At 43.7% G+C, this 22,072-nt stretch overlaps 1 protein-coding gene across 1 annotated transcript; it reads left to right on the plus strand.

Annotated features, from left to right (window-relative positions):
- Positions 1-479: 479 nt before the first annotated feature.
- si:dkey-85k7.12 (interferon-induced very large GTPase 1) lies at positions 480-21,374 on the plus strand. Its single transcript, XM_061710363.1, has 6 exons — positions 480-571; positions 1,856-1,933; positions 2,019-2,097; positions 2,198-2,458; positions 2,743-3,003; positions 15,793-21,374. Exons 2-6 carry the CDS (start codon positions 1,910-1,912, stop codon positions 20,463-20,465), a joined length of 5,298 nt encoding a protein of 1,765 aa, XP_061566347.1. The 5' UTR covers positions 480-571; positions 1,856-1,909; the 3' UTR covers positions 20,466-21,374.
- The last annotated feature ends 698 nt before the right edge of the window (positions 21,375-22,072 follow it).

The raw sequence follows: 22,072 nt of genomic DNA on the forward strand, positions 1-22,072 counted from the left end.
AAAAAAAAAAGTGTTTCAGCTGATCTGAGGCTTTCTGGGAGTTTGTTCCAGACATGTGGAGCAGCTAAACATGTCTGGTTCTGGTACAGTTACAAAATAATAAACTAAAGAAATTGATGGCATGAAAAGTTACACATTTTCACCCTAACACGTGGCATTTATGATGAAAGCGGGAGAGGAGTGCAGCAGAACAGATCAGAGGACATAAGAAATAATGTTGCAGACACCTAAATTCATTTCCCTTTCTACAAAAACAGCTAATGTTTTTGAAAAGAAAAAACTAGTTATGAAAACGCAGTTGGTCAAGTTTATTGTTGCACAGTTAGATACATTGTGATGTTAACTTGCATCTGTAAATGAGTAGTTGGGTTTGATGTCCTGTAACTGAATTTGGCTCATTGTCATTTCTTTGGAAATGAAAGTGAAACTTTGTTCTTCAGTATATAAGCTGAGGCTCAATATCGTGCTGACATTAGAAGGGAGAGAGTTGTACTCGTTACAACTTCATTTTAGGATAAACTTGCCTGAACTCCGTGGTAATTCATCCGCAGCACGAGACATATTTCTCAAGGTACGTAATTCCTTAAGTTTTTAGACTAGTTTACGGAGCATGTAAGAGCTCAACGGAAGAAAAAAAAGTAATTTCGTGGCCACGTTAAAGTTAATCGAGAGCACGTTATGTGTCATCGTGAGCACAATTTATTAAAGCGTGGGTGGGTACGATTAACAAAGCGTGCGCACATTTTGGAAAATTCCAAAATCTCTCCCAATCCGACGGCCGGGTTGCCCTATGCTGGACCCCGGGGAGGGGGGGGCGTTCCCCTGCTTCAACACACCGGATTCAGATGAATGGATCAACAGCAGCTTGTGATCAAGACTGTTGTAACAAAACCTTCCTGTGAATCTGTGTTTCCCTGCGTGTTGAAGCAGGGAAACATCTGAAACGTGCCAGACACGGACCCTCGGGGCCCTGAGATGAGCAGCCCCGCCCGACAGGACTGATTGTCACCTGTTCAGATCACGGTTTAATGATATTTGATTGTCAGTATTGCTGTGTTCAAGTGATTAATTTGGTCGATGGGTTAAAACTCCAATAATATTACCACTGTGTTTTCACAGCTGTGTTTGGCAATCATCTCCTGCAGCGCAGTGATTTCCCTTCATGTCATCTAACTGTGTGTTTGTTTCTTTCTTTCTTTCAGCACACATTTGTTTAGTTTTTTTCAAGATTGGGAAAATCTCTCTCGTGTGCACGTTTTATCAACTCGTGAGCACGTTATATTAACTCGTGCGCACAATTTAATTAAACGTGCACACGAGTTAATAGAACGTGCACACGAGTTGATAAAACGTGTACACGAGTTAATTAAATGTGCTCACGTTTTATTAAATGTGCTCATGTTGCATGATCCTTCACAGGCTCCGTACCTTTTATTATACTGTGATGTAATTCACATGTGGTTTATCTGCATGTAAGTTCGTACAACTCTTAAAAAGGTCTGGGCCCCTGATTTCCTGAACTTCTGGCAACATAATTTACAGCATCAGAGATATATGAACATACTACTAGGAACAGCAAAAAGAACTGCTCAAGCTCTAGCTCCTAGGCCTGTGATAGACTACCTTAACTCGAATACACACTATTTAGCTATGTTTAAAATGTTATATGTAACAAGAACAGGAAATAATGGTATAAGGTTTATTGACAATAAGCATTGTTACAACAAAGAAATAATCAACCAAAAAAAAATGTCCTCCTTTTTGTGCCTATTTATTTGTATTATAGTTGATATAGTTGCTGTAATATTACATACTGGTAATTTTCATTGTTTTATGTTACCTCTCTGTGGAACAGGTTTGATCAATCTGGACCAAATGTGCCGGCATAACTGAGACTGTGACTTTCACAATGGATGACTCAGAGGGGGAAGAGGTAAAATAAAGACACACAATACATGAGCAATATATTTTATGTTGATTAATTTAATGAGAGGCAAACTTTTTCTACATTCATCAAGGATTTCTTTGATGCACAAGATTCCCTCCTTAAGCCTCACAGTGATGAAGGAGACTCCTCTGCCTCGCTGCAGGCTGACTGTAAGCATGACTGATGGAAGATAAGGACACGTTTCAGAAAGTTTTACAACTAAAAGCATCCTGTAATATGAACACAGAGTATTGTTTTCTCCTCTGACAGATGTTCCTCCTCCAGAAGTAACAGTCCTCCATGTTGGCAGTGAGACAGTTTCTCTTGAGTTTGAAAGCAGCTCTTCCTCCGTTAGATACAAGCTTCATGTAGATTACAGCTGTAACACACAGAGAGGCAGCGTGGACACTGACGACAGTGACAGCGTAGAGATTAAGGGATTAAACCCCGGGACTGAGTATACTTTCAACATCAAAAGGATATCAGAAAATGGAACTGAAAGCAAAGCCACCTCTCTGTCTGTATTTACAGGTAAATCTGGCGTAAAAATGTTATGCTTGAATTAAATTTCTACAAATTATGAAGGCATTTGTTTGCTTATTTGCAACCAAATACTGTAGGCGAATGTACATTTTACATTGATTGTGTTGAGTTTATTGTAATGGTTTGTCTGCAAAGAAACATATATACATATATGCCAAAAAAAAAAAACAACACCAAATCATTTGTGTCTGTAAATACTGTGAAACAATCACTTTGAACTCTAAGACTTGTATTGTGAAAAAACATATTGCTTTTCCATCTTACTCTCACAGAACCAGTTTTTCCTACTGGGATAACAGTCTCTAACATCACCAGTGAGTCACTGTCTCTGCAATGGGATCCTCCAGCTGGTGAAGTGGAGTCTTGCATTGTGACCTGCTGCAGTGGAGGAGAAACTGTGGAAGAGAAGACAACAAACACAAACCGTGTTACGTTCAGCAGCCTGAAGCCAGGAGTGTCTTATTCCCTCCATGTTTCTGCAAAACTGAGAAACCGAACTACAAGCACCTCAGCTTCAATAACTGTCAAAACAAGTAAGTTAAAGAAAACATTACATTAATTAACTTAATTTTCCAGTTTCAAATCATGTTGTTACATTAACGGTTTAAATAGAGATATTACAGCATTTCAGCAGTCAAAAGCATTTCAGCCTTTTTGGTTTCCGAATGTAATATTTAGGAAATATAGGGATAAAGTTACGAAAATCTTGTCAGAATACTAGTGTAAAACAGTGTCTCTGTGTTTAAAACAATGAGCTGATGGTTTTTTTTTTTCTGGTAAATTTTTGTTGTCAAAGTTTTTTGCTGGGTAAATTATATGCCTGAGTTGGCTTTGAGCAGCTGCTGTCCTATAGAGTGATGTCCGGTTCAGGGGGGGGGGGGTTAGTAGAAGAGGATGAAAAGAAGTAGAGAAAAGTACAGCACCCGACACTAAAATAATTTGTGACTACCAGAAACCCAAGTTCTTCTGATGTTTCCCACACAGAGGCGCCCCAATGTGAAACTAATTTCACAGGTGCTCTCTGGTCGTTCAACTGGGAAATGAGGAAGGACTTTGTTTTCTGTTATGGAAGAACATGTCATCAAGATCCAGCGACGTGGATGCAGTAGTAGACAAACAATAAGATAAACAAAAACACTTAAGCTAATAAACACAGTTGTGGCAGGATCGGCGGTCCAGGGGTCCGTTTCACAAAGCAGGTTCAACAAACTCTGAGTCTAATCCTGAACTCTTAGTAGATCTACTCTGAGATCGGAAACTCTGAGTTTTCGGTTCCAGAACAGCGGATTTGAGTTAATTTACTCAACTCTAAGTAGTTTCACCTGGAGTTAAGCGCGTGCGCCACAACTATCAAAAGCCAGCATTAATGGAGCCCTGATACAACGATTCACCATGGCAACCGGCGACAACAAAAGATCCACGTACTTTTTATTTTTTTAAACTTTATTTAACATTTCAATTTACAAAATCCCTTTTAAGGGAATTTTGCATCTGAAGATCCACAAACTTCACACCGTGTCCTTTTTCACCCGAATGTAATTAGAGATTTTAATGCACGCATACAGCAAATTTGAACATGTTTTTCGAAAAAACAGTAACACCGCAGCACAGAATATAATATAAAATTAATTTAACAGATCTCTACATCATTCACCTGCAATCCTGTGGAACCCCTTGATGGCTTGGACAGGTTTATGTAGGCTTGCCACCCGTCCCTTGAAATACGGAATTGTTCCGTAATTGGGAATTAAAAGTTGCGTTCCGTATTGAACCAATACAGACACATATTATGCCAGGTGTCTCCAACCCTGGTCCTGGAGAGCACCTATCCAGCATGTTTTAGATCTTCCCCTGCTTCAGAACACCATGATACAAGGAGCTGTGTCAACAACAGAACTGTCCGGACCTTGATGACAAGTTAATGACAACCATTGATTAGAATCAGGTGTGTTCATGCAGGGAGACACCTAAAACATGCTGGATAGGTGGATCCAGGACCGGAGTTGGAGACCCCTGTATTATGCTCTTATTTATTCATGTAATCATATACAGGTGGAGGTCGGAAAATTTGAATATATTGCAAAACTTCATTCGTAGTAAATTCAACTTAAGGTGAAACAAATATTATTTCCCACTACATGCAAAGTGAAATATTTCAACCCTTTATTTGTTATAATTTTGATGATTATGGCTCACAGTTTATGAAAACCCCAAATAAGAAATCTCAAAAAATTTGAATATATTATGAAATCATTAAACAATTTAATCATCAAAATTATAACAAATGAAGGATTAACATATATTGCTTTGCCTGTAATGAGACTATGTACTGTAATATACATGTATTACGTGATCTGATAACCATCTCCCGACGAATATTTAATTCTCTGCGCATTAATTCTGCACCTTCATCAATTGTGTCTTCATCAAAAGGACACGCCCTGTTCGTGACAATGGACTTCTAATATATATACTGACTCTGTTTTTAATGACAGACGGCAGAACTTCGCCAAAACTCGCCTGCTGACTGAATGAATGAGGAAATCAAATGTGCGTGCGGCTCTGAAAGAGGGCGGAGATGCAGAGAAACTCCAGGTTCATTGAGATAAACCTGGTCCCGACCAGGTTAGGTTCAGAGCGTCTGTTACTACGGTAACTGACCGAGAGCTTAAGTTACCTCTCTTTGTGAAACAGGCTAGAGTTACCTCTCTTTCTCTGGTTTGAGTTACCTCCCTTTGTGAAACGGAAAACTCAGAGTTTCCCTCATTTCAGGGTTAACAGACTCAGAGTTTTCACTAAACCTGCTTTGTGAAACGGACCCCAGCTCACAACGTAAAACTAAACTTGTGTTAACTAAGTTTCTCTGCCCAGACACAGAACAGCCTCTTACGTGAATCTTTGTAAAGGAAGAAAAAGTGGTTTGATCCGGCCGGTCAGTGTTCCTTGATGAAACAAAGGGTAGTTACGCTCAGCAGGGGATCCTGATAAGAGTGGCTCTCACTCCCTCCTGTTATCCATACTGTGGATGAGGGGACAGAAGCTTGGCCTCCTTCAGCTTCAGGTCGGTCCGAAGGCGTTCATGTCGAGGCATGTAGGGTCCCTGGTTCGGCTCTTCTTTGGGCTCAGAAAACTCACAGGTCACTCGCTGCAGCGCTGCAAAACGGACGCTTCTTCGGTCAACGGTCCTGGAGGGAAGAGACAGAGCAGAGAAGAAAAGAGAAGAGGCAAGAGACAAGAGAACTTAACTTACTCTTACTTTTATAGATCTAAAGTGAATTTGTCTCTTCGGTTTGCGTGGTGAGTGGGAGAGAGGTAGTTCCATGAAGATGGTTTTGTGGTCTGACAACCCCAGGTCATGTACCTGTAAGTTCGTGATGGGAACAGAGTTTGTTATCACCAGGTCGAGCGTGTGTCCTCTGGTATGTGTGGGGGCATCGACATGTCTCTGAAGATTGAGACAGTCAAGTAGGTGGAGAAACTCAACAGCAGAGTGACATGAAGGGGTGTCAACATGACTCCCGGTTTTCCATCACGCCTGGCTGGCAGCCGTCTCCCTAGGCAACATAGATCAAGCGCGACAGCGTCCTGATGACGTATGCGGCGTGCGCCGGTTGTTGACCAGAGAGCAGGGATAGTTGAACCAGAGTGGTCTGAGTGATGATGGTAGATAAACTTTCTCCGGGAGCTTCTATGGATGTAACAAGGTCGGCGTAGAAGTCCAAGTTCCTTGATGGTAGACATACACGCTGGGCGCGTGTATGTATTGAGGTTCAGCAGCTGTGCAGCGGAGTACATGGACACCATGCCGGCCACCAAGGGAGTTTGCCAGAGACTCGGTGGGGAAGCCAGATGATTTATTATAGACAACAGAGCTAGCCAGCCGCAGAGTAACTTGCCACAGTTCAGCAGCTCATTTCCCGTCATCGAGGGGCCGAGGATCATAAGGTAGATGCCGAAGACACCAGATGGTGAGTGGTTATCAGCTTTTGAAGTCCGGTAATCGCTGGCTAGCATGAAGCTAAACAAGAGCCAAGAAGGGCAACAGAAAGTTGCAAAAAGTTCAAGCCTTCAGGAAACCATCCCGACAATAAACTTGAAGTAAACAACAACCCAAATTAACATCAAAGGAAGAAAACACATCAAACAAGTACCATTATAATGAAGACCCCTATGTCAAATTGAAACTTACTAAATACAGGTCATGAACAAACAAAGGAAACGGAGCAGCACAACGCCAAGCCGACCCACGGGAGACATCAGCTGAGATGCAACAGGTGTGGAGATTACGCAGTAGAATCATCACCTCCCCTTTCTAGCTTTGCATTCCCCGCTAAACCACACTGGTGAAAACTGACCACCAGGTGGCAGTTAATACAATTTACTGTCATTTATACTCCCACCAATCATGTTATGATAAAGTCATGACCATGAGGATCATACTTTTTTTTTAACAATTGACATAATCTGTACAATTTGAAAGGCCTAACTTCAGAATACCCTTGACCCCATTGTATTGAGTCACAACCAGTCGGCGTGTTTTTTGAGACCACTCTTCCACTCCTCCCACCGTGCATATACAGTCAGTCCGGAAAGTATTCAGAACGCTTCACTTTTCCCACATTCTTTTATGTTACAGCCCTATTGATAATAGGAATAAATAAAAAAAAAATTCTCAGAATTCTACACAAAATACCCCATAATGACAACATGAAAGAAGTTTTGTTATGATTTTTGTAAATTTATAAAAAATAAAAAACTATAAATATCACCTGTGCATAAGTATTCAGAACGTTTGGCATGAAGCTCAAAATTGAGCTCTGGTTCATTCTGTTTCCACTGATCTCTCTCAAGTTGTTTCTACAGCTTAATCGGAGTCCACCTGTGGTGAATTCAGTTGATTGGACTTGATTTGGAAAGACACACACCTGTCTATATAAGCTCTCACAGTTGGCAGTGCATGTTGCAACACAAACCAAACATGAAGTCAAAAGAATTGTCTTCAGACCTCCGAAACAGGATTGTTTCGAAGCACAAATCTGGGGAAGGGTACAGAAAAATTTCTGCTGCTTTGAAGGTCCCAGTGAGCACTGTGGCAAGCATCATCCTTAAATGGAAGAAGTTTGGAACCACCAGGAATCTCCCTAGAGCTGGCCGCCCGCCTAAGCTGAACAATCGGGGGAGAAGGGCCTTAGTCAGAGAGGTGACCAAGGACCCGACGGTCACTCTGTCAGAACTCCAGCGTTCCTCTGTGGAGAGAGGAGAAACTTCAAGAAGGACAACCATCTCTGCAGCAATCCACCAATCAGGCTTGTATGGTAGAGTGGCCAGGCGCAAGCCCCTCCTTACTAAAAAGCACATGGCAGCCCGACTGGAGTTTGCCAAATTGCACCTGGAGGACCATGAGAAAAAAAATCCTCTGGTCTGATGAGACAAATATTGAACTATTTGGCATGAATTCCACTCGTTGTGTTTGGAGGAGAGCAGGCACCGCTCATCACCTGGAGAACACCATCCCTACAGTGAAGCATGGTGGTGGCAGCATCATGCTGTGGGGGTGTTTTTCATCAGCAGGACCTGGGCGACTAGTCAGGATTGAGGGAAAGATGAATGCAGCCATGTACAGAGACATCTTGGATGAAAACCTGATCCAGAGTGCTGTTGACCTCCGACTAGGACTTCATCTTTCAGCAGGACAACGACCCAAAGCACACAGCCAAAATATCAAAGGAGTGGCTTCAGAACAACCATGTCAATGTCCTTGAGTGGCCCAGCCAGAGCCCAGACCTGAATCCCATCGAACATCTCTGGAGAGATCTGAAAATGGCTGTACACCGACGCTCCCCATCCAACCTGATGGAGCTTGAGAGGGTCTGTAAGGAAGAATGGGCAAAACTGCCCAAGAATAGGTGTGCCAAACTTGTAGCAACCTATTCAAAAAGACTTGAGGCTGTAATTGCTGCCAGAGGAACTTCTACAAAGTATTAAGCAAACGTTATGAATACTTATGCTCATATGATTTCTTGTTATTTTTATTTTTAATAAATTTACAAAAGTCGCATCAAAACTTCTTTCATGTTGTCATTATGGGGTGTTTTGTGTAGAATTCTGAGAAAAATTGTTTAATTTATTCCTATTATCAATAGGGCTGTAACATAAAAGAATGGGGGGAAAAGTGAAGCGTTCTGAATACTTTCCGGACTGACTGTACATCCTCAGGAAGGGGGTCATCCCATCCAATACCCATACGACACAGTTTCTGTAGGGTACACTTTCCATGCAAGGTAAAAGGGGAAACAAAGCCAAGCGGGTCATACAAGGAAGAAATGACTTAGAGAATACCACAGCAAGTGGAAGGTTGGTCCTTGAAGTTGACCTTGAAACTGAAGGTGTCATCTTCTATTGACCACCGGATGCCAAGTGCACACCCCATTGATGTAACGTCTAGACCAAGATCAAGAGATTTAGTGGTTGTTGCCCTTGCTGAGGGATCGACACAGCTGAGAACCTCCTGCTTATTTGAGTCGAACTTATGCAGACGCAGACCTCCCTTTTTGCACAACCTTTGTGTTTCAAAAATCAAATCCTTGGCTTTTTTGACCGTGGGGACACTGGTTATGCCATCGTCTACATAAAAGTTCTTCCCGACAAAGGCTGAGGCTGAAGAATAAATGGATTAAAATTGCTGTCCAAATACTTAAAGCAGCACAATGTAACTTTCAGCTTTTGTTGAGTTTGGCGGCTCCTTTGGACAAAAGCGGTAGTGCTTTACCAGAAAGAACACTACATTTCCCATGAGCACCAGCGCGTACTGCCGGAAAGATCCTGTCCCCGACGCATTTGTTTTGACAGTGAATGAAATAAGACGGGACGGACTTTCAAAACTACCCCCTGAAGGTGCAGCAGTGGGACTGGGGTCGTTCGGGGCTGTTGGGTCTTCTTGGTCTTTCTGGGAACTTTTTTGATTGTTAAAGGAGCTTGAGGCAAAAATAAGAAATGAGAATCATTAGCGCTACGACGACCGTCGGGGGTACTGCAGCCAACAGCGAAGCCGGCACGGGAGAACGGGGAGAACGCGCATGCAGCGTCATTTGACGTCACATCCGCAGGACAGCGCGGGAAATTCCGGTCCGGAATTGCAGCGCATTTTGCAGCACACAGCCTGTTCAAGGCAACGGAGCGATACGCTAGAGGGCATTATTACTAGAAAACTTAAAACGTATATGCATTTTTTTTCATAAATCCTGCCTCAATCCTGCCTCATGCTCCTTTAAGGACTCGCAGATATTTTCTCCCACTGGACAGATGATTTAACTCCACATGACGTTTCAAATTTGAAGTTGACGAGGCAGACGCTCTGACTTGTTTTCTCAGCGCAGGTGGACATAATTTGCACAGAAAGGTTAGATTTCTACCGTCGGACTCTTCGGGAGACGATGTGTAAAATTCCCGCAGATAATGATAAGCGGATTATCATCTGACGACACGCTGACGCTGCGTCTGCAACTTCACTCTTCACCTGTCAAGGCTGATTTATGGTTCTGCGTTAAATCGACGTCGTAGCCTAGGGCGTAGGGTACACGGCGTGCGTACCGTACGGTGTGCATCACCGCGTACCCTACGCCGTAGGCTCCGCGTTGGTGTAACACGGAACCATAAATCAGCCTTCATTTGTAAAGACTGCACCGGGCTCGTCGAGTATTTTAAATGTGCGCGCCGCCCGCTGGTGAAATGAGAAGGATTATTCCGTAATAATTGGACCTAAACAGTGAAGCTGAAACTCACATAATCTGAACAGTTCAAATTCCAGTTCATGATCTGCAGAATGAAGTTCACATTCAAGTTCTTTATTTGTAAATATGTTGCGTTTAGTTCTTTCTCACAGAAATGAACGTGTTCAATGAACGCGTTCATTTGAACGCGTTCATGCACAACACTGAACAGTTCTGTCTCTTGCTTTATCCCCATAAATCCCCATCGGTCGAACATCCCTTCTCGTCTTTCATCTCACGCCAGCGAGTGAACGCCGGGCCAATGTTTATTCTTGTCCGGGCATTTAGCTTGTTACTCTCCCGCTTTCTTTTTTTCGCCTTCTCCGTTAAAACTTTTATTTTCTTCGGTTTTTCCACTGCTTTGGCCATGATACCAGCTTCTTCTGAGCTCTGCGCTCCACGCCCCGCCCAGCTTTTATCTCGACTGCAAATCGGGAAGGAGGGGGAAGTGACGTATGCCGTAAAGCAGTTAAAGCCATAAAAATCTGTAGTTTTTTAGTGTGGAAGGGTTCCTACCAGGCACCTCGAAGTTACATAGTGCCAGTGAAGGCAATACAGACCCCCTCCGACCATGACAGAAGTGTCATTAAACCTGTTGTAAGTTGATGTACCATCACAATGACTCTGGAAATATTATAATAAGGTGGAAAAGTTACATAGTGCTGCTTTAAGACCGAAATTAGCACATCCGGGAGAGGAGGAGGCACCAAAAAGGTGAACGGCCATCTGATATTCTTGTGGTTCTGTTTCCAAATCTGCATGATCCCACCAGAAAAACCTCAGATAGTTCCATACTCCGGGAGGAACAAAGAACTGATGTAACATCCTTTCAATGTCACATACTACAGCCACAGCTTCCTTTCTGAAACAACAAAGAACTCCACCAATGAGTTAATTAGATCTGGGCCAGTCAGGAGAGTGTCATTTAAAGAGACTCCATGGAACTTTGCTGAGCAGTCAAAAACCACCCTTAGCTTCTCAGGTTCATCACCTCTTTTGATAATCTCCTCCATGAATGCCTTATAGTGGTTGTAATACTGTTCATTAGCCTTCAATTTCCTCTTCAGATGTTGCAGACGAACCATAGCCAGTTTTTTATTATTTGGTAGTTAGGGTGGAGTACTACTCTTGAAGGGAAGGGGTAGCTCATAAGGTCCATCTTCCCTCTGCCTTATATTGTCGCTTAGGAATTGGATGAAGTGAACATCATCTTGTGACACATACTTATCTTCATGACTCCTTTCATTGAAATCTGACTCAAGAATCCTAAGAACATCAGCAGCTGATGGTGCGGACATTTCCTTTATTGCAACTCTTTGGACGAAGCTCTGGCTTCCCAGTCTGTCAAGATGGGGATTAGATGATCCCATTATGCTCCACCCAAGCTCGGTTCTTTGTGCAAAAGGTTCATTCTTATCACCTCTAACAATGTCCAAAGGCGCTAACGCAAACGAACAATCATATCCGATCAACAGTCCCACTTCGCAGTCGAGCAGCGGAGATAGTTCGTCAGCCAGGTGTCTTAAAGGGAAAGTTTCGTTTTTTACAACCTGGACCTTATTTCTGGCATTTTTTATGGTCGTATACTCACCCAGAAAAGTTTGGTGTCATTTGGAGTCCTTCGGAAGATATTATGAGTTTTGTGCGAGTCGCTTATCCATATAATGGTAGCGAATGGGGGCACAGCGGGACACAGACGATGCAGCGTCTAAATAACACATTATTGCCGCGAAACACGTTCATTTCTTTTATGAATCACTAGATCTGCTTCTGGGCATCTTCCAGGGCCTGTTGTCTACATTCGGGGCTGTGTGTGTAACAAGGAAATCAGTTTGTAAACAAGACCTCTGACCTGCATGACATCATCTCTGTGCGCGCATCCCAGACACAGCTCTGTGTATTCTCTATGTATTTCCCCCTCTACGTTTTGAAAAATTCCATCGTTTACACAAGATCGTTTTCAAAATCTCTTCGTTTACACGAATCCGCATAAAAACGCTGTTAACATCATGCCAGCCAATCGGAATCCTGGAAAAACATCAACAAATGACACGTGTAACTTCCAGTTAAGGCTGATTCATGGTTCCGCGTTACACCAACGCAGAGCTTACGGCGTAGGGTACGCGGCGACGCACACCGTACGGCGCGCATCGCCGCGTACCCTACGCCGTAGGCTCTGCGTCGATTTAACGCGGGACCATAATTCAGGCTTTACTTCCAAGACGGAACGAGAGTCTTTCGTTTGGAGTGACAGAGAAGTGGAGTTACTTTTAAGTGTGACTTTAGAATATAAAACAGGTAAAATACAAGAAAATATTGATGGTGGCCAAACTAATTGTAAACACAGGTCGCACACATGACGCTGGTGACGTTTCTGTTGCATTATGTGACGTTCTGAAGCCTAAATCTCTGTTTTCCTCTGTTTAGACGCAAACGTGAAAACTGAGTTTTTGAAAATCTCCACTTTGGCCGGAGTTTTCAGAAATTATCGTTTTTGGTGACTTTGAGCTCCGTTTTCGTGTAAACAAACGGCCAAAACGTATGAAAACGCCTCCGTTTTTGCTCCGTGTAAACGGGGCCTAAGTGCTCGGGCCCTAATAATAATAAAACATCATTTTCGAAAAAATTCAATAAAATAATGGAAATTGTAAATTACCTTTTAATATGACTATTTCTATAAATGTGTTTTTATGTTTGTTTTCTCATTAACGTTATTTAAAGCCAGGCTTTTATTTTATTTGTTATATATTAAGGAGACCGATATTTAGTGCTTTTATTTTGAAGGCGTCTCGCTGAGACATTGTAAGCATCCGGCGCTTTGGACTTTAACGGCAGTAGAAAGTGTGTCTGCAACACACATAGGCCTTTCAAATTGTACAGATTATGTCAACACGGGGCCGTGGACGTGGGGGTCCCACCCGGAGGGCCCGGCCCTGCCTGGGTGGGGGGTGGCTGTCTGCGCTGGGGGGGCATTGCTGCCTTGGTCCTCCGTCGCTGGGCGGGGGCCAAGTGCCCCTGCGGATGTGGGGACTCCGGGACCCTTGGGGTGTCCGCCGGGGTGGCCTCGGGGGGGGGGGGGGGTGGAGCCGGGTCCGGGGAGCGGGCCTCCCCTGACCGGGGGGTGCACGGGCGGGCGCGACGGCGGGGTGGCACCATTCCCAGGTATCTATGTCTTATGTTGTCAGTATGAATGGGAGGATGTTGGACCGTTTCCCCCTCCGTCTGGGGGCTCCGGCGGCGCCGGGGGCGCCCTTGGAGGTACGGTGGGGCCCTTGCCCGGCTCGGGGGGCCGGCCCCCGTCTACTGGACGGCCGGTGGGGGGACGCGGTTGTCTTATCAGGGCCGGCTTTGCTGGTCCTGCTTCCTGGCTTCGGCCTCCGCTCCCCCTCTTGCCCCCCCTACACGACTCATACGCACATAGGCGAAAGGCGGGGGGTCCGGGTCGTGGGGGGCACTGTCCCGCGGGGCCTGGCACTCCCCGCCTCACGGTTTTAACAGCAAAATAGACACTGCACATTCAACACTTTATAAATACACTTGACAAGGACACGTAGTTCGGGAGGGGGGGGGGTCGGTGTCAATCGATACTTGGCCCTCCCTCCTCCCTGTTTTTATGGCATTAATCACATGCACTCAACACAAGGGGCGGGAGGGGGTCCCACATCACCCGCGTTCCCTCACCGGCCTGGGCCTGGGACGGGTGGGTCGGGTTACCCGGGCCTGGCGGGGCCCGCCGTGCAGCCTGGGGTGCCTTCTGGCGGTGCTGGACCCCCCCGGGGAGGGGGAAACGGTGCGTGATTGTATGTCTGTGTCGGTGAGAATGCGGTATGGAAGGGTCCTGCCATGGAGGATTTGAGCCTCCATTGGCAGGACATCAAAAACTTAATAATTTATCAATATTATATTATACAAAGATGGTTATTATTATTATTATTATTATTAGTATTAGTATTATTATTAGTATTATTATTATTATTATTATTATGTATAGTATATTATATTATTATTAGTATAGGTATCGGATAGGTGAATGGATGAATGAATGGGATGCCTGGGTCTGGGGCCCTCCGTTGTCGGGCCTGCGCGGGTGTCGCCTTGTTGGGGGGTTCCCTCTCTCCGGGCCCGTCTCCGGTCCCCCCCGCTGCCTCTACGGCGGGGCGCCCCTCTGGTCTTGGAGGGCCACTTTCGTGGGGGACGGGTGCGCCTGCCCGCGTCGGCGGCCGGGGCGGCTCTGTCTCTCCGGGCAGGCTGGCCCCCTGCCGGGTGGGGGTCGTTGGCCTGAAGGGTGAGGGCCTCCTGGCCGCGTGTCCGGCCCGGACCGGGTGGCCGGGGATTGCCTGGGTCGCGGTCCGCCGCCGCGGGATCCCTGGCTGCTTCTTTCCGCGCCGTGGGGGCCCCGCCCGCGGGCCCCCTCGGCCGCCGCCGGGTGGGGGGGGGGGCCTCGCAGGCGGTGGGTTGCCTCCCTCCTACTTCTCCCCTCTGTGGGGTTGCCGGTGGCCTGGGTTCCGGGCTCTTCCTTGTCGGCCTCTGGTCTCGCGGGTGGCGGGGTTGCTCCCCCCCCTCCCCCACTATAGATACACTTCAGGTGGAGCTTTGTTTGGTTTATTACACACACACACACACACACACACACACACACACACACACACACACACACACACACACATACACACATATAGTCATTTAGTCACATGCATACACACACACACACACACACACACACACACACACATGCATGATCATATACATACACACACACACACATAGACATACACACTGGCTTGTTCACCTGCATGCTGGCTCTCTAGTTTTTGGGTTTAGGTAGCGGTAGCGATAGCTTAGCTCAGACTGCGATCAGATCTCAAGATTTAGGTCGATTGCTGTTCGTGTTTTGGATGGCTCCGTGCCGGTTTGTTTGTGGTTTTTTGTTGCAGATTTCCAGTGCTTGACGTGTGTCTCCGTGTGTTCCTGCTTCCTGGATTGGCAGTGGATGTCGTCACCCCCCCCCCACCCCCCCCCCCCCCCCCCCAAAAAAAAAAAAAAAAACACTGGGTTTGTATGTGTATATTTATGTATGTGTATGCATATGTGTGCGTATATATATGTATATATTACATATAGTAATAATGCACATATATACACTTTTGGTTTCTACCGTCATGGTATCAATCAATAATATGTGTGCAGACAAGGTAAAAAAAAAAAAAAAAAAAAAAAAGTGTGTCTGCAAGACTAAACGAGTGTCGGGAAAGGCTAAAGTGGAGCCTAACTGACAAAAAGCACCTGGCTGATAAGGATTTGTCTTATAATACTATTTCACAGCAGAATGCACCTCTATGCAGTTTTTCTCTAATTTTGTCTGTTGTTAAGGCTTTTTTTATTGTTTTAATTAAAAAAAAGAGGGGGCAGTACCACACAATACTTGATCAGTATTCAATTGTCAGTTAGGTCATTTTAATTGGGACATTGCTTTATTTTAAACACAAATATTTTTCTGTCTGCAACAGTTTTTAGACAGAAGTAAATTTATTACAATTTTCTGTATCTCCACAGAGACCAAACTGGAAAGCCTTTTGGAGGATCTGGGGTTGACTCCGTACTACAGAGAGAAACTAACACTCAGCAAGATCCTGGAGATTGATGAGAAGACCATCACTGATGTTCCTGTCAAGAGTAAATCAGATCTTCCATGGTATTTTCTAAAGAAACTGATGATGGTTAATGTAACAGCTAGAAATATGAAGGGTTCATCAACTTGTGAGTCAACGTATGATGATTCATCAGGGACTGAGTTAGATTTCAGTGATATACTTGACAGTCCAAACACAGATGATACACTAAACCCTCTCGACATAATCACTGCTCTCTTTCTGTGTTCAGATGCTTTTGTACAACAAGAAATGGCACTAAAAATGTCGATGTGTCAGTTCGCTGTGCCTCTGCTGCTTCCCAGCTTTAATACAGAACAGTGTACACTCATGTTGTGGGCCATGAGAGACATTGTCAAGAAGTACAGACCTCCAGCTCTTTCACAATCCAAGGGTTTCATTGAAGAGAAAATAGTTGATTCTCAAGTTCCAATGATCTCTTTTGTGAGACTTGGTGACTGCTCGTTGTCAAAGTCAGAGATCCTCAATAAGCTTCTCAGCAATTCTCAGCAGTACCACGACACCTTTGTTCACCACAACATGGAGGGTGGTGACAGTCCAAAAAGAATATCCAACGGACTGACAGAAATCACCTGGTACCTTCCGGGTGGGAACAGAAACATGAATCATTTTAATCAACCAGTGGCTGTTGCTAATCTTCATGGGGACATTGCTTCATTTGAAACACAATACTCCTTTCTGTGTCAGACATCTGCAGCAGTTTTTCTGTTCTTTGACCATTTGGACTCTGAGTGCAAAATTCTCTCAAATCAAAACCAGAAGGCTCAGATCTTCTTGGTGGGAAACAGTGAGAGCAAGAACTTCAGCTCAAATGCTCTTAAAAGTGTAGCTACCAAATTGGGCTTGACGAAAAACAACATCATTATTAAGACAAAAGAGAAAAACGATGCAGATTTTATCAAATATCTGAGGAAGAAAGTGAGTGATGTAATTGAAAACCCACAGATTAAGGTGCCAATAGCAAATATGGCTGACATTGCTCATGAACTGGGAATCCTGGTTGATGAAGATTGTCCAGAGTGTCAGGCTGGAAAGAAGAGTGCAGATGCCATCACTGAAGAAATTCAAGACCTTCGTCAGTATAAAGAACAACAACTTCCTTTGCAAGGCCAAATATGGAAAGAACTCACTGGCTTAGAAAAAGAGGAATTTCGTCTTCACAAAGTTGGATCTAAGAATATCGAAATCTACAAAAGTGACCTACAAGAACAGAAGAAAAAGTTGAGAAAAAAGCAGAACTCTTTTAATCTGTCCCCAGCAATGACATGCTTCATCAATGAAATATCCAGACCAGAAATAGAAAGGTGTTATTTCCTGAAATGGATGCGAATGAACCTTGATAACATCTCTCGTTTAAAACTCTCTGCACTAAGAGAGCTGTACAAGGAAAAGTGCAAAGATTCTGCAAACAAAGATGAGGTGAAAGAAATTGACAGACAACTTTCCAACAGCTCTCTGGGGACTGAACATTTCTTCCGTGAAATGGGTCAGATCTATGAAGCTTCCCTCTCACTTCCAGAAAAACATGCATCACGTAAAAAACTGCAACATCTGCCCAAACTCTGTGGACAGTTGCTGCTTGATGGGTTTCCTCTTGAACTTGTTGATGGAGATGCATCCAACATACCTCTGAGATGGGTGAGTGACGTTCTCACTCAGCTGAATCTCTTGGTGTCTCCAAAGAACAAAATACGGGTAGTTACAGTTCTTGGAGTTCAGAGCACTGGAAAGTCCACTCTCCTGAACACCATGTTTGGAGTGCAGTTTGCAGTCAGCAGTGGTCGATGTACTCGGGGTGCCTTCATGCTGCTCATCAGACTCAATGAAGAAATCAAAGGAGAATTTGGCTGTGACTTCATGGTGATCATTGACACAGAGGGCTTAAAGTCACCAGAACTTGCTCAGCTGGACAACAGCTATCAGCATGACAATGAGCTTGCAACGCTTGTGGTGGGGCTGAGTGATATCACCATTATCAATATTGCAATGGAGAATTCAACTGAAATGAAGGACATTCTGCAAATAGTGGTTCATGCTTTCCTCCGAATGAAGGAGGTGGGCAAAAAACCAAAATGTCAGTTTGTTCATCAAAATGTTCCTGATGTTTCTGCTCATGAGAAGAACCTGCGAGACAGAAAACTGCTCCTGGAGCAGTTAAATGAGATGACCCAAGCAGCAGCCAAAATGGAAAAGAGAGAGGAGAACAAAAGCTTCACTGATGTGATAAAGTACAGTCCAGACACTGGGAACTGCTACGTTCCTGGACTCTGGAATGGAAACCCACCAATGGCACCAGTCAATGAGGGATACAGCGAGACTTTATACGAGCTCAAGAAGAACATCATACAACAACTGAGAGAGTGTGTATCATCTGATAATCATTTGTTGGGGTTTAAAGAGTGGATGACCAGTCTGTGGAAAGCTGTGAAGCACGAAAACTTCATCTTCAGCTTCAGAAACAGCCTTGTAGCTGACGCATACATTAAGCTCTGCACAGAGTTCAACAGATGGGAGTGGGAATTCAAGAAAGCTATGTACAGTTGGATTAGCAACGCAGAAACAAAGATTTCCAACTTTGGTACAGTTGCAGCAAAGTCTCAAATATCTGATATGGAAGAATTCCTCACTCAGTTAAAACATGAAGCTACCACAGAGCTGTCTAAATGGGAGAAGAAGCTCCTTGACAATCTGGAGGAATACTTCAAGCAGAGAGATGGACATGCCTATCTGGTTGAAGGACACAAAGAGGAATTTAAAAACAGTGCAAAGAGCCTTCGTCGAGAATTGGAAAATTCTGTTGTAAATCAGCTCACAGCAGCAGCTGATATCAGACGGGGAATGAAAGAAGTCGAAAATATCAAGGAGAACCACACAAAAGAAATAGAAAAGGCAGTGAGTGAATTAATTACTGAGTGTCGAAAGAAAAATGTCCAAATGACAGATGGAGAGTTAGAAAAAGAGTTTGATAAGATGTGGAGTGAAACACTGAGGAAGATGTCTTTCTCTGAACTACAACGCATAGATGTCTTCACAGATGTGAGCCACTATCTGAGAGAAAATGTTAAAAATAAAGGGAGTCATGCATGTGAAATCCTGAGTGGAAAAAGCCTCGAAAAGTGTGGGTTGGCAGCTTTCAAATACAAACCTGAAGGATGGGGTGAAACAGTAAAAAACAAATTCAAGGGTTGGTTTAATCTTCAAGATCCTGTAAAACCCAGACCAAAAGGGGCTGACATCATAGCTGCTTGCCAAGACTCTGTAACAAACAAAAAGAAAAGAAAAACCAACTACCACAATACCTACATTCAGGAGATCCTTCGCATCATTGATGAAATGTTGAAAAAGGCTGATGTTAACACAGACATTGAGTTTGAAGTTTCTCTAAAGCAGCACATCTGTGCAGATGCAGCCAGAAACTTTCAGAGAATGCAAGAAGACTTCATACAAGCAAATGACCCCAAGATCCTTCTGGATAAAAACAAGAAAAAGTTCTGCGCAGATTTCAAAGATGTTTTCCACAAACGAGACCAGTGCCAGAAGAAGGCTGAAGAGTTCACAGAACAATGTCTGAAACCTGCTGTTGAAGACTTTGTCTACCGTTGTCTGGGTCCGAATATCACCGAAGAAATGATGAGAAGTAAAGCGTTCAGCACACGAACCTCCTTCCAGGGTTCAGTTCTGCTGGATTTGCTGTCAAAGGAAGACTTCAACAGCTATCTGAGCTTCACTTCCAAGTATGAGGATTATGTAAAAACATGGATACTTGAACAAATAAAGGAGCACTTCTCAGATGCATCTAAAACATCTGGGTATGAGGAACAACATCTCAAGTTGAGCATCAAAAATATTAAGGACGCCATGGAAAAGGCCAAATCAGAGACGAGTGCTGACCTGAAGACATTTGTTGAACACATCTGCAAAGAACTTGGTGATAAACTGGTCATTTCCCAGGATGCTCTTGGTGCCTTCATGATCCTGAACAACGCTGACCAGGAGCAGTTTGCTGGTTGGTTAACTGAGTCTGTGGAGAAGATGGAAGAAACTCTCAAGAAGAAGTTTAAAGACACAACCTTTGAGAGAAAACTAGAACATCTCTGTGTGAATCCTCAGACTGAGCTTTTCAACAGAGTGGTTGGTTGTGGGAAACAGTGTCCGTTCTGTCAAGTTCCCTGTGAAGCAGGAGGAGGCAAACATAAAGATCACTTTGCTTCCCTGCATCGACCAAGAGGTCTGGGTAGATACAGGTGGGAAAGATCAGAAATACTTGTAACTGACATTTGCACATCTGCTGTGATCAGTGAAAACGCCTTTCGCTGCAGCGCCACTAAATACGAGTGGCATCCTTACAAGTCTTACAGGGAAATCTTCCCAGACTGGCACATCCCTCCTGATGGGAGTCTTGAGGCATCAGACTTCTGGAAATATGTGATGTACAAGTACAACAGGGACTTTGCTGAAGCATATAAGGCAAAGCCAGCTGACATTCCTAGATCTTGGAAGAAAATTACAAAAAAACAGGCAGAAACAAGCCTAAAAAACTCATTTAACATCAGCTGAGACTGATTATATTCAACCTCACTTTCTTGGATGGTGCAAGTGAGCCTTCCACTCTGGATGCTGTATCTTTTTAATGTTCTTAAAGTTTCTTTATTAACAACTTCAAGTTTGATAACATATATAGATCGGAAATCAAAAAGGTTTAGAAATACTGACATGGTAAAACTGATCGATGTGGTTTTCTTTTATCTGCATTTGCTTATAACAATAAAAAGTCCTCTGATTTACTTTTTTGTGCAACTATTTCTTGTCATTAAATCATTTCTTACATTCTTACAACATTTACCAAATCAAAGTAAAGATTTTCTTTAGTTTGTAAATGTTGAATGACAAGTTTTATTTTTACTTTTTGTTAAAAACATTGAGTTTATTCTTCTTTTTGATCACTTTGGGAGCAGCAGAGGTTATAAAAGTAAACAAGATATTTACTCAGTTACATCTGAAATTACTGACTGAAATGAAATTTTTGTTTTAATACAAATCTCACATTATAAAATAAGTTGAATGCTTTTCTGATTTCTCATTCCCGAATGTAAAGCATTACGATCGTGACTGTACTTTTTGGCATAATTGCATATGCTTTCTTTTTATCTTTTCTTTTTTTTTCGCTTTCAAAGTACAACAACCACGTTGCTGAAGTACATCCTTAAAAAGGACTTTACAGTATTTTTGAGAAATATCAAAGAAAATGTTCAAGAGTAAACAATGATCATTGCATTGATCACTTGTGAATATTTTACTCTTATTTGATTTGTCATAATGTTAAAGAAAATCTCTAAATGTGTGTGTTAAGTACGTGGATACTTAATCATCAGAAGTAAATAACTAGTTAGTGTTCACCTTTACTTGTGTGTAATGTGACTAATAAAGGTTTATGCTTTCAGTCTAACTTGTGCATTAAAAATAAATCCTGTGTCTCATATTTGAACATATAATCTCAGTGTCTCACTTTCATGTATCTCTCAGAATTACTCCACATCCGTGACGCCTCACAGTTCAACTTATTGAACAGTTGCACAATTTAAAGAGTATTAAATCCTCATTTCAGCACATCAGTTCTGAGTCCTGACCTGTGACCCTTTGCTGCGTGTCACCTCCTTCTCCACTACTTCATGTTATACCATCTTTAATCACAGATTACATAACCTTGAGCGACAGACTTAACAGTCTGCAGCACGGGGGCCCCGCAGGGTAGTGCTCCCTCCATTCCTCTTCACACTTTACACTTTGGATTTCCACCACAACACGGACTCCTGCCGTCTCCAGAAGTTCTCTGATGACTCCGCCATCGTGGGACGCGTGTCCAGGGGGGACGATCTGGAGTACAGGGGGGTCATCGCCGACTTCGTCACATGGTGCGAACTGAATCATCTGCAAATCAACACCAGCAAGACGAAGGAGGTGGTGATCGACTTCGGCAGGAACCCTCTGCCTCTTGCACCGGTGAACATCCAGGGGCTGGACATTGAGACGGTGAAAGGACTACAAGTACCTGGGTGTTCACCTCAATAACAAACTGGACTGGTCTCATAACACCGACGCCCTGTACAAGAAGGGCCAGAGTCGATTCCACCTGCTGAGGAGACTGAGGTCCTTCGGTGTGTGCA

Source organism: Cololabis saira, chromosome 20 (assembly GCF_033807715.1).
Source record: "Cololabis saira isolate AMF1-May2022 chromosome 20, fColSai1.1, whole genome shotgun sequence".
Classification (NCBI taxonomy): Eukaryota; Metazoa; Chordata; class Actinopteri; order Beloniformes; family Belonidae; genus Cololabis; species Cololabis saira.

Bases quoted from the DNA above. Each gene is read 5' to 3' on its own strand.
- si:dkey-85k7.12 (XM_061710363.1), top strand. From the start codon at position 1,910: ATGGATGACTCAGAGGGGGAAGAG. The intron at 2,098-2,197 runs GTAAGCATGACT...CTCCTCTGACAG, and splicing joins TGCCTCGCTGCAGGCTGACT to ATGTTCCTCCTCCAGAAGTA. The intron at 3,004-15,792 runs GTAAGTTAAAGA...GTATCTCCACAG, and splicing joins TTCAATAACTGTCAAAACAA to AGACCAAACTGGAAAGCCTT.